Below are 19,853 nucleotides of genomic sequence, written 5' to 3'. Positions count from 1 at the left end.
ACAATATTATGTTGGTTCTCTTTCTTTCTCTGAGACAGTTTCCAGTCAATGTTCATGGGGAGTAAGAATCCCACTCTTGGACCTTGCTATGTGGGGCTTGGTATTTTATCCATTCCTATTTAACATCTACATGAAACTTCCTAGTGAGATCATCTGTGTCGGCCCTCTCAAGTAAACCAGACAGATATACAACCAGATAAGCTAATTCTACTTTATAGCAAAGCTATTTTAACAGAGGCTTGCAAGTCTCCTGCTGTATCTTTTTACAACCTGATTAGTTAGTTTCCTTTGTTGACCGTTAAGCAACCTGGGCTCCACCCTCTCATATATGATCAATCCCTAGGTAGTATCTCTTCCCTGCATCCCTCAAGATCATTCTCACATATTATTTCACCACCCTCCCCTTCAGACTCATTCTCTCTCTCTCAGGTTCCTCGGGGAAATAGGTTGTGGGCTGTGAAAATGAAATGTAGCTGGATGATTCTCCTCTTCTTCTGGTAACTCCCAAGATTATCTGCTCCAATGAGGTGGCAGGCACCCCTCCCTCAGGAATCTATTGGTCTCCTCCCCTCACTGAGGAAAATAATTTGAGAATGCAGTCTTTCATTAAAAAAAATACAGCTAGAAACGGACTGCTTGATTAAGCAGGATGCACAGCATCTTGAAGCACTCTTGGTGATTTGGCAAAAATCCAAGAAAACAGACTGAAAAGCTTCTTCCTTTAACTTCAGACAATCACCATGTGCTGTCAACAAGTGTATTAGTAGCCAATCCCTCTTCAAATGCTACAGATGAAATACCACAATATACTGTATCATACATTGGCAGCCAGAGAAAATAATAGTCTTAATGAACTATATATTAGTAATGGAAATCTGGCATATATTATTCTTATATTTCTTTGGCCATGTACTGTTTATATACCTTGGACAGCCTGGTCAGAAAATTCAGGAAGTTATCATCTTTGATGTTAGATAGGTTAGCACTGCCCCCAACTTGGGGATGTGCAACTTGGGGGTGCTCCTGGACTCACAACTTCTGCTTTATGAGCAGATGGCAGTCACATGGCTAGAAGGCCTTTGCTCAGCTTCAGGCTATGTGCCAGTTGTACCCATTTCTCAGTTGGGTAGCTCATGCCACAATCACTTTCCAAATGGAATGTTCCAATATGTTCTACATGGTGCTGGTCTTGAAAAGCATCTGGAAGCTGCAACTTTCCAGCACAGAAAGTTATATGCATTCTTTGATCAATGTCCATTGCACCTCTACTCCAAGAGCTGAATCGGCTACCAGTTTGCCTGGTGAAGTTTAAGGTGTAGTAATGACATATAAAGCCCTGCATAGCATGGGGCTGGGTTATTTGAGTGACCATCTCTCACTAGTTACAGCTACCCATCCTATCTGATCTGGCAGAAGGGCATGCTCTAAATCCCTTCTACTAAAAAGTGTTGTCTGATGGGACCCAGAAGGATTGCCTTTTCTGCTGTGTCACTCAGTTTTTGAAACATCATTCCTTTGAGTATAGATTGGCCGGACCCTTTTGGGCTTTCAGAAGCTCTGAAGACATGGTTTTTCCATTATGGCTGGTTATATGCTGGAGGAATAGAATCTGCAAGACAATTGCATTGTTTGTAATGTAATATGTGTGAATTATACTTTCCTGTGGATTATGTTTTATTATTTTAATTGTTTTTAATAGTTGTATATGTTTGGATTGTTTGATTATTTTTATTGTTTTTTTTTCTTTAATTGTGAGCTGCCCAGAGCCACCTATGTGACATGGGAAACTATATAAATTGAACAAATAAATAAATCTTGCTTTATTGATTTGTGTATTTATCTTACTGCATGAGTAATTCAGTCTCCTGAATGCTTAATTCTATTAGTTAAGTATCTCTGTTAAGTTCTCTCTCTCTTTCTTTCTCTTTCTCTCTCTCTCATACATACACAGAGACAGAGAGACATGCCATGCTATAAAGATTTAAACTACATTTTTTAAAAAATAAAAAGCCAAGTTCTAAATTTCATTTGATGACTATCAGTGAATATAAAACTGTAGTAGAAAGGAATTGATTTTTGCTACACTGCACTGCTTATTGCAACTATTTTCATGTTCATCAGTCCAACTCACATGGTCATAAGTCCAAATCTGTTCTTCTAAATGGGTGTTTTTCTGAAAACCAACAAAAATGCAGGAAACCAGTGAATTTTGGATACTCCAATCAGTTGTAAATGTGAGCCAGTTGCCAAGCACCCAAAATGTGGTGGTTCATGTGACTGGGGGGGTGACAGCTGGAAGTGCTTTATTGACCATAAAGCATCCTTTCCATTGTAACTGAAAATAGTAGTTAAAGTTCTGTTGTAAGTTGAGTACTACCAATACTTGATTAGAAACCTCCTCACGGATAGATGCTGCCTTTAACCCACAAGACCTTAATCAGATGCTCTTTTCTACTAAAGGCTTTCTTTTGCCTCCTAAGAAACTCACTTGCCAAACCGTCAGCATTAGCACATTGCCTTTGATGTCTATTCTTCACTATATGCCTGCATACTATATTGTAATTCCTCTTCTACAATAAATTTAAATATAATGTTCTTTTCAACAGAAAATAAAAAAAAATCCAAATCCTAACTAGGAGGGAATATCCCTGTATTCCATTCCTCTTTTTGAATGATACCATTTCAATGGTATTACGAACAGATACTGATAGTTTCTCAGTATTTCTAAACATAATCTGCCATGATGTCTGGAATAAGGAGAATGGAAGTATTGTTTAGAATGCCGATCAATCCCAGAAATAAGGTATGTGGTGGGGAGAGGCATGATTGCTAGAGCCCAGGTGGTACAAGACATCAGTGAAGAAGAATATTTGTAGCTCAGGGTTGAAATGAGGGGTCCTTGGTGCTATCTGAGCTTGGTTGTGGTTAGTGACTAGCACTCATAATGTTACGTAGTTTGGGTTATGAAGCATCTACAAAAAACAACTAAGGTCAGAGATCACCAAAGAGCAACCTCAAAGACAAGGGAATATTGATGGAAATCTCTCATAATTCTTAACCCTCTTCCATAAGGGATTTTTTTTTGAGATTCTTAAAAGCAGATTTCAATATACGTAGGATTAATCTATTCACTTTGTACATCTTGTCCTTTCATGCATGCATTTCCACTGTTATCAATAGTACAGTTTGAGAATAAGTTGGTTAAACAGAGTCAATATTTACAACAGCTGACCTGGCATTTAATTCACACAACTCACACAACCCTAAACAGTATTGGAATGAGTTAGTAAATGGATGAGGACCAAAGTGAATTTCCAGAAAACTAGACTATTATTATTTTATTTTTTAAAAAACATCTTCTTGGAGAAGTCCATGTAGTCATTAGAAATCCAGCTCAACTCAAGGGAGTCTTTACTTTTACCTCACTTAATTAAAGGTAGACTACCTTTAATAATATCACAATTACTTTATTTATTTAATTATGCTCTTATTATTTTTAGAAATAACTGAAGGCAGCAAACATCTAATGCAACTTCCTCCTACTATTTTCCCCTCAACAACTGTGTGAGGTCTGTTGTGCTAAGAGCGAGTGATTAGCTCAAGGTAATGGGCTAGCTGGATTTTATGGCTAAGGTGGGAATAGAATTCACATTCTCCTGATTCTAGCCTTTTATTTTAGCCACAAAACCAAACTAGCTGGAATTAGAATTATTAGAAAATAATTAGAATAAATTAGATAAATAAAAAATATATATAAAAGACCAAAGATTGTTGTTATTGTTGATGATAATGACATAATGCAATGTCTAATATTTCATAAGTTTGGAACATTATATTACTGTAATGCATTTCATTACTTTTATTGATCTTATTTAATTCTAACACAATCTAAGCAATATATTTCTTTATTTTTTCGGCTTCCTAAAATTAAGGTAGCATTATGACTGGAAGTTTAATATAATATATGATTTCTTCCTTTTGCAATTGGCAGCAATATATTAATAAAATTTTAAAGCTTCTGCAAAATCTAACTCCAGTAAGTTAACAAGAATTACAACATATAACGGCAGCCCAAGGAAATCAAACAACATAACAAGCTTACAGGCTTATTTCATCAATCAGTAATAACCCTCCCTAGTACACTACCCAGACAAAAAACATATGGGTGGACTGTAATGAACCATAAGTCCACTATCCATATTGACCTCCAAACATTTTTTCAAGCTCAAGTCAAAGTACCTATTTTGATTCAAAGACAGAAAGCTTAAAACAGGCATGTCAAACTGCTGCCCCATGGGCTGGATATATCACGCCAAAACTGCGCCCACCCCATTGCCAGCAATGGGGAAAAAGTCCCGATATATCATAGGATGTCACGTGATGTCGCGAATTTGTCATGCCTGGCTTAAAGGATTGACATACAGAGAAATAGTCTGTTTATCTACACCCAATTTCAATCCATTAGATCAACCAAGGACAGTCCTGATGAAATTTTTCAGTTACTAACCAAGGATTTGTGGATTCCAAAGTCAGATTTTTTATTTTATTGTAATCTGATTACATATTATTTTTTTGAAAACTTGAGTGCATACATTTTCAAACTAAATACCGTCAGAATCTCCAATTTGGCATCCAGAAGAGAAATGTGAGGGAGTTAAACTGACTTTCCACTTAAAATTCAAACTTAAAAATGAACTGCTACGTGTACTCCAGGACTTTCTACATTTACTTTTGCTTTTCACATTCAAAAGTTTTACAACCAGCTCTTTCCAAGGTTGAAGAATTTTTATATATCCACTGGGAACACAAGAAGTAGATTTCAGAAATTGATGACATAATTATGTCAGCCACAAAGAATTCTGGGAATACAGCTGTGGCAAAATGCAACTGAAAACTTTTCTGAGAACATTCATGTGAGTGAATGGAAGAACTAATGACTCCATTAAAACAAAAGTAATGTCCTCTCTATATAAACTTACTTATGCAGGAAGATTTAAGTAAGGAAACAAACTATGTTGTTACATAGAGTGCCTGTTTTGTGACCATCAGCAAAATGGAAGAATTTGTTATTAGGATTGTCAACAAAAAATGTTTACAGTTTTAAATTTGCTCAGAAACAAAAGAAATGCAGAAAATGACAAAAAATGATCTATAATCAGATAAATACCAATATATAAAAATGTTTATCTTTCAAAATTTCATGATGGATCCTACCAATACCAAAACCTAGTCTTCATTTTTAATAATTTTAATGTGTTAATGAACTTACAATTCTGATTATCTACACTATAGCTCTGTAAACAATATCACTAGAATAGATGAAAGTAAAGATGAAAATATAGAATAATAATAATAATAATAATAGGAGACTGTTTTTATATCTATAACTAAACATTATATTTCATGAAGAATTACGTTCCTCTTGTTTTTACAAGGATTGCATATGAGAAAACAATATAAAAGTTTGCTTTCTGCTTTTTGTTAAAATTGTTACTAACATATTTTAAAACTTTTAAAAAGGATACACAATTAATAACAATATTAATAACAGTTAATAAAATAATAACAATAATATTAATAAATATGAATTAAATTCTATCAGGCTTCTCATTCAGAACATAACTCCAAAGAGAAAACCAAAGGAAAAGACAAAAAAAATGATAGTGAAGGTTCAACAAGATAGTCAATCTATCTGGCCTTATGGTGCCATGGGGTTTCTTTCAGTATGACACAAAATTACATTCCATCAGATGAAAAAGAAAATAATAATAATAATAATAATAATAATAATAATAATAATAATAATAATAATAATAATAAAAATAATAATAATACAAACCGGAAAATCCATATTAGCTGGGTAGAAGAATCATTGAGCAAATAGCATAGCATCTTATAAAGAAAAGCATCAAGCCCAGAAATGGTTAATATCTTAAAGGCAATCTTTCACACATATCTGCCATGTCATTCAAGTAGCTCCTTTTCATCAATGGAAATTATTACTATTACTATAGGCTATTTCTGTTGTTCAACATAAAGCAGAAGCTTCTTTAATTTTTTGCCTCCTATTAAATACAATAAATGCTTTGCTTAACCTTCTCCACCAATAAATAAAAGTAATCAAGCTCCCATTTTTCATTGTCAAGTGAATAACTACCTTAAAAGAAATCCTTTCTATTAATCCATTGCTTAGCCTATATGCATTTTAAAAATGTCAACTGTTCTGAAAAAGTGAGCACTGGCTATTAAAGAAAACTGCCTCAAGATAGATGAAAACTACCAGTGTCTTTTATTTTTTTCCATAATCACCAAATTTATGGTAACTAATACCAGGTGCCCAGTGGGTTTCAAAAATAAAATTTGTGGAAATGGACATCCATAACTAAGGAAAAAAAGGGGGAAAAAAGCCAAAGAATAAAAAATATATATACTTCTTAAAAGAAATAGATTTAATAATTATTTAATTTAACTGGAGTGAATTTAATCCTTGTGAATCAGCACCAATACAAGCTGATATGTAAATAACATTTGTAACATACAGTTTCTACAGTATTTTGATATTATATTATATAATATATTAGATTGTATTTGCATTGAATTGAAATTTAAATAGTATACTTTATGGGACAGGTATATAGAGCTGTGGTACTTGAATTGAAAATGTCATGCAGTGCATTATCACAAATTGTAAGATTCAGGTACAAAAGGGTTAATTATAAAAGGCAACTCATGTCATCTATGATCTGATGAAGAACAAAATAATCAGCAGTTTGGTAGTACATTTTCCAACTGATACATTTTTCTTTAAAAGCCTGAGGTTTTGTAGCTCGTAAGGTTAATTAAAATGAAGCTGCAAATTGCAACAGTGGACAGGTAACAGCAAAACTATGTTAATTCAGATTACAAGAACCAATCAAGGGTCAGGTTTCCCTCCTTTTTGAAAGGGGAGGGACAGCCTCATTTTTTTTATTATTATTATTTTTTTTTTGTCTTCCAAGCTGGGAAGAAATATTCCCTCTTTTCAAACAGGATTCATGGAGTTTTCCTGTTCTTTTTTCTCTCTTTGTCTTCAATTCTCAATTAACTTAATCTTCATTTACCTTATATTGTAACCGACTTGTATCTTTTTCTGAAATAACTAGTCTCATTCTGGCAGGGAATTTATCCTGGTCTAGCTATCAAAAGGCAAGAAAGGGGAGAGAACAGTTTCTGCTCCTCTCCCAACTGATGGTGGCAATGATAAATTTATCATCCCCATCCCCCACCCCACTCCAAACTGTGAACAGGTGTAACAATCATGGGGAAGCACTTAGAGTCCATGGCTAATGCACCACATCTCAAGTGTTCACTCCATTATGCACATGTCTATTGTTCATTTTATTATTATTATTTTGCAACGTTATATTACAGAAAAGGAGAAGAGCAAGCACTGAAATGAACAAAAAGGGCAGAGATGAATTTCTTATAGGTGCCAGTGGAAAAAGGAGTTTATTGATGACCAATGAATTTTAGAAATGTATTCTTTCTTCATAAAGCCTTTGATTGTGTGGATCACAACAAATTGTGGCAAGTTCTTAAAGAGATGGGAATACCAGACCATCTTATTTGTCTCTTGAGAAACCTATATGCGGGTCAAGAAGCAACAGTGAGAACTGGACACGGAACCACTGATTGGTTCAAAATTGGAAAAGGAGTCCGGCAAGGCTGTATACTGTCGCCCTGCCTATTTAACTTATATGCAGAGCACATCATGAGAAAGGCAGGGCTAGATGAATCAAAAGTTGGAATTAAGATTGCCGGGAGAAATATCAACAACCTAAGATATGCAGATGATACCACTCTAATGGCAGAAAGTGAAGAGGAACTAAAGAGCCTCTTGATGCGGGTGAAGAAGGAGAGTGCAAAAGTTGGCTTGAAACTCAACATTAAGAAAACCAAAATCATGGCATCCGGCCCTCTCAATTCCTGGCAAATAGATGGGGAAGAAATGGAGGTAGTGACAGATTTTATTTTTCTGGGCTCCAAGATCACCTCAGATGGGGACTGCAGCCAAGAAATTAAAAGACGCTTGCTCCTGGGGAGGAAAGCTATGGCAAATCTAGACAGCATACTAAAAAGCAGAGACATCACCCTGCCAACAAAAGTGCGTATAGTCCAGGCCATGGTTTTCCCAGTTGCAATGTATGGCTGTGAAAGTTGGACCATAAGAAAGGCTGAGCGCCAAAGAATTGAGGCCTTTGAACTATGGTGCTGGAGAAGACTCCTGCGAGTCCCTTGGACTGCAAGGCGTTCAAACCGGTCAGTCCTAGAAGAGATCAACCCCGACTGCTCTTTAGAAGGCCAGATCCTGAAGTTGAAACTCAAATACTCTGGCCACCTAATGAGAAGGAAGGACTCACTGGAGAAGGGCCTAATGCTGGGAAAGATTGAGGGCAATAGAAGAAGGGGACGACAGAGAATGAGATGGCTGGATGGAGTCGCTGAAGCAACTTAAATGGACTCCAGAAGATGGTAGAGGACAGGAAGACTTGGAGGAACATTGTCCATGGGGTCGCGATGGGTCGGACATGACTTCGCAATTAACAACAACAAATTCTTTCTTCAAGAGTACTGTAAAAACAGAAACAATAGAAAAGAAAGCACTAACATGATTTACAAGACACATGTAACAATGGTTTAAAAATACATAAAATATTATGTATGTTCTAACTAATTCAGGATAGTCTGAATGAATGTTCTGTTTATTTTGTTTAAGTAGGGCAGAAAAGAAGGTTGCTGTAATAAGCCCTAAATAATAATATAGTACAATGAAAATGATACTCCTAAAGCACGTTGTATATATTGTCTCTAATGTAAATGAAAACAGAAAGGACTCCTAAGTACAAAATAAATTGTTGTTTACCTTCTGAATACTTGTAAACCAGTCAGCTGGCCTGCTGTGTGAAACTGAATGTAATGAAGATGAGAACACCTGTGGTAATTTATAATGCTAGAAAAATATTGAGGACTATGACAGCAACAGTCTTAGACATCTTTGAATTTGTTTGTATTTCTTAAAATATGTTTCACTATAGTGGCCCTGATTCTTTGTTTTCTTACATTGCCTAATAATTTCAGTTATAATCTTGTATTTTTGCCCACATAAACCTTAGGACAAAGGCACTATATGGTATATACCATCTGAACACCAATGCCCATAATGGAACTTTGCAAAGATTCTCTATACCTCTAAAGAATTAATGAAATTAATGAAAGAAGTTGTTTTATGTCTGCAAGGAAAGAAAGGAATAATTCCATTATAAATATGTTCATTAACATCGATCCCTTATATTAAATCATTTCTAATTCATGTCTTTGAGAATCCTTGTCCTCTTATAGGCAAAGCAAGGGATTGACTCGTAGCCTGGAAGGTTCTTAAGTAACTCCAGGTCAAAGTGCATGTCATCCAATCATTCTCTGTATTTTAGGAGCCATGTGGTGCAGTGATTAAACAGGGGTCCCCAACCTTTCTGGGTTGGCGGACTGGGGCGGGGGGTGGAGGCACAGATGAATGGTCTGAGATTGTATGCATGATGCAAATGGGGCCATGAGTGCCCAGGCGATGCTAGTGACTGGGCAATGCTGCTATGCTAGCATGAGTGTGTGCTCGCAGCAATGCTACTGCCCACACAACGCTCGCGGCATCACTAGCACCAGCACAATGCCATGATGCTAAGCGCGAATGGGCATGCACACACGCATACACTGGCCAGCATGTGGCCCAGTGGCCAACAGCCCATGGCCCAGTAGTGGGCCACAGCCCACAAGTTGGGGACCTCTGTGTTAGAATGCAGTATTACAGGCTAATTCTGCCCACAGCCAGGAGTTTGGTTTGACCAGTTCAAGATTGACTCAGCCTTCCATACTTCCAAAGTAGATAAAGTGCTATTGTAAAATAATGCTCCTCTAATTGTCTCATCCCTTTTCCAAAATTAGTTTCCATTGCTGATCTGATTCTTTCTAAGAATCATTCTTAGTGTTCAAGTGGTGCTCTAAATGTTTTGGGATTCCACTCAAAACATCTATTATTATTGGAACTGTATTTGCTTTCTTTTGCCATAGTCATTCTACTTATCTTGACAGGTTTTGTATTTTGTTATTTTCTCTGAGTTTTTCTCTTTTTTCTTTTGCTGTCTTTGGGTTCTGGAACTTCCAATAGCCAGACTTTTTTGTCTTTCTTATCAACAATTGTTTTAGTCTGGGGCGTTGTGTGACAGCTGCTTGTCTGTTTGAATTCTAAAGTCACACAGCACTTTAGTATCTTCATTTTCTATCACTTTGTCTATTTTGTAGTTCCTACCCATTCTTGCTTGCAGACAAGTGGTATTTCTTGCAGATATTCAATGCACTACTATTGTTACTTTGTCATGCCATTGTTTGTAATCAGTCTTTTTGCAGCAGATAACTAGTTGATCTACTATTTCTTCAGCTTCTTTGCAGAAATGACATTTGCTGTTGCTTTTTCTCAGTTCTGGTTTTGTATGCATTTATTCTTAAGGTCTGGTCTTGTGCAGCCAGAATTACCCGCTCTATATTTTTCTTCAATTTCCTGCTCTTAGCCGTTGTCAGGCCTTCTGGTTTTCTGATTGGCCTGCTATTTTTTCTTTTATGTAGTGGCCATATAAAACTTTGCCTTGCCATGTCTCTTTTCTGTTCTTCATTTAGTCTTTGATGTAGATCAGTTTGGTCTCTCCAGTAGTCAGTAAGCCTTCATGGTATTCTAGCTTCAGTGCATCTTCTTCACTCTCCTTCAGATATTTTTCCAGTACCTTTTTTTCTTCTTCAATAGTTTGGTGTACTTGCAACATTGCCTGCCCACCTATGTTCCTTGGTAAATAGAGTCTGTTAACATCACTGTGCTGATATATTGTCATTTTTTCTGATCTTCCTATCCAGAGGTGGTAGTACAGCTTGAGTTTAGGCCAGTATTCTATCTGTATGTCTAATGACTGTTATTTCCCAGGTTATAATAAACTATTGTAATAATGATAATATATGCATTATATAAGATGTAATATATTTAATTAATATATTACAATAATAAATTATTTTTCTTAAACAATAACTTTTTTTGCAAAAAATCTTATGTATTCCGTAATAATTTAAAGTCTGCAATCTGCATGTTGAAAAGTTCGATTAGAATGGCTTTATTAATTATGTAAATATGTTGTATACTTAGGAAATATTGCACATATTGTATTCTGAATATGTATTACTACTTTCCTGAAATAACTCCAAAATATAATTTTTGGAATTTTCCTAATTAGAATTAAAAATAAAGCTTTGACAATTGTGCACTATAACACATTCTTACAAAGAAAATAATCAAAAATTATATATTTGAGAGAAAAGCCATTACTCTTTTTAAAACTTCTTATTCTTGGAACAAGACTAATAGGAGACTTAATTATATATCATAATTATATATCATAATGGAGAAAGAAAAGATGCCAAGTCATGTATGCTAAGTTATACCTATATATGCAAATTTAAAAGTGAAATTCCAATCTAAACATGTTTAATTGAATTACTCTTCAATTAATTTGCACCCCAGCATGTAAATGAGATCAAACATGTACTTCAATTAACTTTCACTCAGTTAATTATCTGGTTTGTAGCCTGAAAGGAAGAATAGAAGAGAGTTCTTAAAGAAGCAAAAACTTCATTCCTTAAGTTACCATGAATGGTTTTAAAATGAGATAAAGTGATTAGATAGTTGTAGGTCTTTTGAGAGTAGAATGTTTTGATGTTTTTTAATCTGAAAGCCAGCTATTTCTTCAGTCTATGTAAAGCTTCTATATACCCATTCAACTTTCAGATTACACTAGTTCATGTCCTCTTTCAATCCTTCATCCAGTTAGCTCCCAAGTGTACAAATGCTGTTAATAAACATCCAGACATACCACCACACAAACTTGAGTCTGCCAAGTTGTCTGCGACAACCCTAAAATAATAAATTGTCCAGGTTGTCTACTCATAAACAAACAGAATCCCTTGGAAAGTTTGAAATTAAGGAAACATTTAGTGTCAGTAATTAATCAACGTGTATGTCAAATGAGGATGTCAATACAATTATTAATTAAACCTAGGCCTTAAACATAAATAATTAGTTTGTACAGGTTACCTTTTAAAATAAACTGAAGAAATAGTATAATAATGTGAAGACTAAATGGATATTTTTGGGACATTTTGCTTCTCATTCACCATTATGATTGCACTCTAGATTAAAATAGCCATAAAAGATAAATAAGTGTGCTCATAATTCATACTTAACTTATTAATGCATCATTGTTTTTCATTTTACTGCTTTGGTATTTCTTTTTTTCCACGGTCCAACATGGTTGCTAACATTCTGACTTAGATATGTTTCTATATCTTTTAGAATAGACAAATTTTAATGAGCTTTCTATTAACTAACAAGCAGTGGGAAAGGGAGGAAATCTGATTATTTATCTAAGCAACAGTAGACAGCAATTTAAAGCAAATGCATTCCTCAAAGATTAAAAGTAGGAGCAGAGACAGAAATGTGCAGATAATTCAAGTACACATACTTACAGTCACTGATAGCTGGGGTCCATTAAGTTGTGCTTGTAAAATGGCCTCATTGATTGAGTACCGAATACCCAGCAGTGCCAGTTCTAGATCATGAGTTCCAGCCATTTCATTGGTGAGGTATTCCAGGGTATAGATATATTCCCTCCAATGAATGTCCAGCTCAGATACGCTAGCAAAACACCCTCTCATCACATTTAGACAATATCCTTCACAGGGCCTGATGAGAGTCAGGCCTTGGCAGTGAGGACAATACTGCATTTTCACAAGGCCTCGGATACATTCTTTGGTTAAAACAGCATGCTCAGTGGCATTTAGCACTTCAACACCCATTCCCAAGGCCTGGTTGAATGTTCTGCTTGCCCTCAGAGACTTTGCTAGCTCCATAACAGCTTCTTTGGAATAGCGTCCAAATGGATTGATGTCTTGTCGTGTTTGTCGCAGGCATTCCATATATTCTTCTGACAAGTCTGTCATGCCAGGGTTTATCAAGCGGGTATAAACCAAAGGGAAGAGGCTGTCGAAGAACCGGAAAAATGCTTTTTCCACTCTGTTTTGAGCACCCAAGAGGTAGAGAGAGAGGTCTGTAAAAAGTTCTTTCACAGGCTCAGCTGCCTCCTTTGACATGGATCTGTAGACAGTCTCAAAGAGAGAAGCGGTGTGATTCTCAGCAAAACGAAGCAGGGACTCAAAGGCTGCTGCAGAAATACAGTAAAAGTTAAGGAAAAGTCAGTATTTCCTTAATACAGTTCAACAACTTGGATCTAAATATTAGACCAGTACTAATTATTATTCAGTTGCTTTACAAGACAGCTAGGCATTTTTTTTCTACTTCACAAATTGGTGCAGTTGAAATGGGGAAGGGGAATCTCACTGCTTTTATTGGTTTTCAGTGCTGCTTTGTTTGATGCTGACACTGAATCTCTAAACACTAGAGTACCTGGAAAGCCTGCCCTAATTGGGTATCTACAAGATTTCAATTCCCAGAATATGCCAGTCCTGTGTTTTCTGAAGTTATACTGTATATATAGGGATCTTCACTTGGAAAAGCTGGACTACATAGAGACGTCTCCAAAGCTAAATCCATGGTGGAGCAGAGACCATAGTTCACTGAACATTTTTGTTTTCTTTGCAAAGTTCCCAGATTCAGTACCTGGCATCTCCAATTCGGACCAAAAATCTGAAATTTTAGTGAAATGTGGTTCAATGCAATGTACAGCCCTGAATGTTAAAGTGATTCTTCTGTGAATCAGCTTCTTTTGTGAAATATTTTATGAGCAACTGAGAGGAAATAGGGGAGGATTAACTGTCACTCTTCTGACAGACCTTGGCAGATATATAAGAAACATCTAGATTGCAAAGTACCAGCTGAATTAACCCCCAATTAAGACTATGCAACCATTCACACATTTTATATATAAATTATATTGAAGGGGTAAATAAAATAATAGAATATACAACTTATAATGAAGTAATTAAAGTTTCTTTATTAAAAGAACTCATGAACAATTCTTTTTCTCTTCAAATGCACTCAAATTCTTGATACAGAAGATAGAATTTCTTGACTTTTCTAGTTCATAAACACACGTAGGTTGGTAAGGTGCAGATTTTTTATTTCTACCATATTGCTTCATTCCCTTTATCCTATTTAACATTGCTTGCTACAGTTATAACTTTAAACCAGTGCAATATATAGAAAACCTGAGGAGCCCATAGCCATTGGAAGATAACATTATGCTCCATTCAACCTGCTCCACAACCTTAAGATATAATGTGATTTTAGGTTCTGTAAATCTGTGCAATTTACAATTAAAATATGATTCAATGTTTGTTTTCAACCTTTAAAGTATTAAATAGTTTAGGATCTGGCTAAGGAAGTGACCACCATATTAGTATGAACTTGTGTGGTTGTTAAGGTCAACAGCAGAAGCCTTCTTTTAAGATATATCTTTGAGGTCCATTCATTATATACACAAGATAAGGAATTTTCTGCATTTCTAACAAATTAATAGTATTTGATAGCTGCATTAACCTCCATTGCTTCTGCCTTTAGATAAGAGGTCAGGAATGTCTTTCCCAATCATACCTTTGGAGTTACTTAAGGAGAATTTTAGGTATGGTTGATAGGAAGGGAGATAGACAAATAGTAACTTTTTTGTATTTTGCACTATTTACATATGAGTTGCAAGTCTATTAAATCTAAATAAGAAAGCATTTTTGTGTGTTGCCTTTTTCTTATATCTCAGGCATCTTGAAGTGGTCTAAAGGACTTAAAGTAGATGGAGAGTATTAGTCTGATAAAAAGAACAATCAAACCAGTATTATTTTTCAATAGTACAGTCTTACTTCCTTTCCAAACATGAGGCTGACTTGTAGCAATTCTGTTTTACCCAAGCAATTTTTTCCCAGTTCAGGATTCAACAGATATTTTAATTAATTCAGCAATTGATCTTGCAGCCTAGGACTTCATTTTGCATAAACTAATCTAGCAGTTAAAGAAAAAGCTTAGTCAAGAAGCAGATGAACAAATAACTAGCATAAAAGTCCCTTTTTATGACCTATAATTCTTTAATTCAAGGTAGAGTCAGGGAAAACTGGATGGAGCTGAGCATTTACTGGCTGGCTGCCCTTTCTGATGCTATGGGGAATACACAGCAGGTATTTTTTTTCTTTGTGTCCTAGGAGAGAAACATTTGCTGCTACCCAGGATTGAACTCAGAACTTTCTGAGTGGGAGGCGAGTGTCTTCACCATTAGGCCATCATGCCATTCAAACAAATAACTGGAATAAGCCATAGCTATATAGTTTATTGCTGTATAATACAGTTTCTGAAGATGTGTGTGTGTGTGTTACATGTTCAACTTTGAAGCTGACAATTCTATGTGATCATGATATCACAGGATAAGCACTGATTAAATGATTGGAAGCAGACTTGATATAATATTTCAAAACAGTTCTATTAGCTCTTTGAAAAACATGATAAGATTATAATAACTTACAAATTGAATGTTTTTGTAATTCTATGACCCCTGAAAAGAAAAAAAATCAATTTTGCTCCTACATAACTTGCCAAATAATATATTGAGGCAACCTTTACAACTCAGCTGTAAAATTGTAAAAATGCAATTTATAACGGAAAGACTGACATTGCAAAAGCTATAGTATTGTACAGAAAAGCTACTGTACTCTAAGTGGAACAATGTTTTTTAAAACCTCTCTGTTTAATATTTGTTAGTGTAAATGGCATGAGTGAAAAATGTTGGGAATGTAGGCTCTTTGTACATATTTGAATGAATGTTATCTGCCCACAATTCATTTTGTTCCCAATTTCAATAGTTTATGAAACAAAGGTGAAAATGGAATACAATATGGCAAACTTAAAACTGGGTCATCTTTACAATCTGTAATCCTAAAGTCAGTTTGTTTTTCAATAGTTAAGAGGTACCATGAGATAAACAAATCGGTTGAATAATATTCCCAGCTCTCGCATATTAAAAAAAAATCATGCTGTGCACACAGGTCAGTAACTTCTTTTATAAAAGAGTAGTTCATTTGTTTTGTGTTGCTGTCCTGTTCTGATTGCATAAAGTATGCAACTTCTCATCTTATTTGAAAGTATAGTTTTCATATATGTCTCAGAAATCTAGATCGATGATCTGTTAAGCCAAATCTGGAAGTAAAGGATGCTGATTTTGGTTGCTATAAATGGAAAATTGTAACTGAAAAGTTGTTAATTTCCACTATACATAAATGAGAGAAATTCTACAGTACATAATTCTACAGTACATAAATTAATTCTACTGTACATAAATGAGAGAAAGGTTTGTTCCCTGAACATTCATTTAGGTACATTGACCCAATTTGTACAAGACATACTCAACTCTAAATCTTCAACTGCTTAATTTATGAGTTATTAAATAACACAGTTGGCTAGATTATACAGAAGTCATATTTCCAAACTAAATGCATGCAGTAATTCAGTGTAACATAAGACAAACTAATCCTACCAGCAAGCCTCCATAAATTCCACTCTCCAGAAAACATATGGCATCCCTACCTCAAGAATTAAATTTACATTATTTTCCATCCCCAAAGGCCCTCTGGAAGAGCAAGGACTACATCCCCTCTGAGACATAAGTAGGGATAGAGATTTCTTTATTTCCAGGAGGACTGGCCAGAGTCACTCTGTGATGGAGATGGGAGGTCTCTAAATATGCTACATAGATAAATTAAATAAAAATATTTTCCAGAGAAGTAGAAAACCTTGTCTACTGGATTCCTGATGCAAACATACAAACTTAGGGAGTGGGGGAACTTATAGCTGCCTTCCCTCAACATTTTTGCTGGATGGGCAGATTCCATACAACCCATGTTGTAAGCTATACTGGAATTAAAAAGTAACAACCACCTCCTTGAATCTCACCTGACAGCCTAGTAGCAACCAATGCAGCTCCTGCAGTAAATGGCATCATGTGGGCAGAACAACCTTAGCCCATCACTACCTTGACTGCTGCTACTGAAGAATAAATTAACCAAGGAAATAGCTTGACATAACAAACTGGTTTCAGATTCCTGCTTAGCAAAATGCTTAAGAGTATACAGTAAGTTACAAACAGCTCCTCTGGCCCTGAAAATGCAAACTCAAGAACTAGTTACTGGAAAGAGGATGCCAACTCCTGAATATTGCTCATGGCATGCTGACTACACAAAATAAATGCTAAAAATACCGGGTTGCTCTGGGAGTCAGTTCTATTGCTGTCTTTTTCATGTAAATAAGATCACCATGTAAGCACTTGCCTTGCCCTGTCTTAGTGGACAGAATCTTGTATTCCGTTTCCTGCACAGTTCAATAAAATTGATTCAAGCAGATGATGTGGTCTCCACTTGTCATTTAGATCAGGGTGTTTCCCCCCTTCACTCCAGTTTACATCAGCCACAGTTTCTAAACTGTTTTCATTCAGAGTGAGATGTAGTAGTTCAGACACAAACTAATAAGGCTATACGTGATTATAACAAATCCTTTCATTCAGTAACAGTGTTCAAGATGAAGTTAAGCCAAAGTTCTCCACTTGATCTTCCAGAAGAAGTGTAACACTTTTATATTTTTAATCTTTGGTTCTGGGTAGGATGGTATTTCCTGTGCAGAGCAGATTCACAATCCAGGAGATTGACTGGATCTAAAGCCCCATTAAGATCCTTATAGACCTATCCTGATCATAACAGAACTTAACAGATCTTAACAATAAGAATTTTAGCACATCTTCTGCATTCTCCAGCGTGGATATAACAATTGGATATCTTCAGCTTGGTATTAATATCTGACAACATGCTGGCTTTGTGCAGATATTGACCGTAAGGATTATTGTGGTTGTAATATATTTTTCAATATGGTAGAAATCAAAATAAGCTGTTATTTTGTTCATCATAGCTTTTTATTGTCATCATTATTGGCTTGACTATGAAAAAGAAACTTTAGATATAAATTTAATTCACTTATTAGAATAAGAGACTTTCTTTGTCTCAAAAAGGATAAGATTATAGTCAAGAAACTATTTGTTATATAACATGCACTTAGTGTTTTTTAAGAGCAAAATTCTTGTCACTACAGGTATGTGTGCGCGCACGTGTGTATGTGTATGTGTGTGTGTGTATGTATGTATGTGTTATATAAATATAACAGTATCTCAATGAGCCATGCCACTTTGTGGCTAGCCTCCACTTATTTTCACCATATTTACTTTACTTTTTTCATTTGATGCAAAGGAGAGTACTGAACTATAGACTGACAAGCAAATCAAACTATATCCAAATTTATTTGAACATCAGTTTCTTTTGTTTTCATTTGTCCATTTGCGTCTACTTCAGAGCTACAGTAAATGACCAAATCGGCACAAGTGTCCAGTCTTTCCTTGTGAAGGGAATAAAAGTATAAATTGCTTTTAAGCTTTTTGTCAGACCTTTGAATGTTTTAAGCATACATGCACACTGGCTGCTGAATATTTCAAGAAAGCAGGCCAAAACCATATTCCAAAGAGCGCATTCCATTCAAACATTTTATCATGTACTCACAGCATGCTTGACTTCACAGCTGATGTTACGTCTGCAATGCCTGAACACAGCTGATCAAACATAGCTCACCTCTGAAAACCATGTTTTATTTGCCCTTCTTTAAAACTAGCTGCTGGAGAAGAGCCAAGATATTATTACAAGATTCACATTTCACATGACTTTGTGTTGGAGGTATAAGGAAACCTCCATGCTGGGCAGCTAATGAGTTTGCACCCTAGGGAATTCAGTTGATGCCTAACATTAACAGAAAATAAAAATGAGACTTAATGCATGACACTGAAAAGATTACCCTCCAATTATATCCTGGTCTCCTACACAGCAGGTTCATTCAGAATGTTTTTGCACAAAACAGCACATTCTCAAAGTATGGAATCACTGGACAGAGTAAGAAAAAATATGATAGGAATATAAATATTGAAAAGAATGCAAAACCAGAGATTTCTTTGATTACATATTTCTTAATGATCTAATCTTCCCATAATCCAATGGAGTTATTATATCTGTCCAAATAACCGAGTGCAGAACATTTTGCATACTTCACTTTATTTGCAGAACCCGACAATGAAAGCACAGTGGAATGTATGGGTCTTGGAAGCTATAGAAAAAAGCTACACAAAAGAATCTCTGGTACAAAAAAGTATTATCAATAAATGAACATTACTTCCATGTGATACATGCTTAAGAAAAGGAAATAACAAATTTAAGAAGAGAACATAAATCATAGCACAATTTATCAGATTAAAACATTTTACTAACTCACATCCTGGGTTATATAAATAGAGGCATAGAATCAAGATCACGCGAAGTATTAGTACCATTCTATAAACCCTAGTAAGACCACACCTAGAATACCAATTTTGGTCACCATGCTACAAAAAAGATGTTGAGACCTTGGAAAAAGTTCAGAGAAGAGCAACTAAAATAATCAAAGGCCTGAAGACTAAAACATATGAAGAATGGCTGCAGGACTTGGGTTTGGCTACTCTAAAGAAAAGAAGAAACAGGGGTGACATGATAGCAGTATTCCAGTATTTGAGGGGCTGATACAAAAAAGAGGGGGTCAAACTATTCTCCAAAGCACCAGAGGGTAGGACAAGAAACAATGTTGGAAACTGACCAAAGAGAGAAGCAACCTGGAATTAAGGAGAAACTTCCTAACAGTGAGGGCAATTAACCAGTGGAACAGCTTGCCT

At 35.5% G+C, this 19,853-nt stretch overlaps 1 protein-coding gene across 4 annotated transcripts in view; it reads right to left on the bottom strand.

The window, feature by feature from the left end:
- LOC120313102 (glypican-5-like) overlaps nt 1-19,853 on the bottom strand; it is a 144,280-nt gene that overhangs the window by 31,796 nt on the left and 92,631 nt on the right. For all 4 annotated transcript variants that reach the window (XM_039354640.1, XM_039354638.1, XM_039354637.1 and 1 more), the window contains one exon: nt 12,595-13,289. In XM_039354640.1, coding sequence (XP_039210574.1) covers nt 12,595-13,289 — 695 coding nt within the window. The remainder of the gene's footprint in view (nt 1-12,594; nt 13,290-19,853) is intronic.

The sequence above is a fragment of the Crotalus tigris genome, unplaced genomic scaffold (genome assembly GCF_016545835.1).
Source record: "Crotalus tigris isolate CLP2741 ecotype Arizona unplaced genomic scaffold, ASM1654583v1 scf7180000018569.352800, whole genome shotgun sequence".
NCBI lineage: Eukaryota > Metazoa > Chordata > Lepidosauria > Squamata > Viperidae > Crotalus > Crotalus tigris.
Note: the sequence above shows the minus strand (reverse complement) of the source record. Positions and strands in the feature narration are given on the sequence as shown.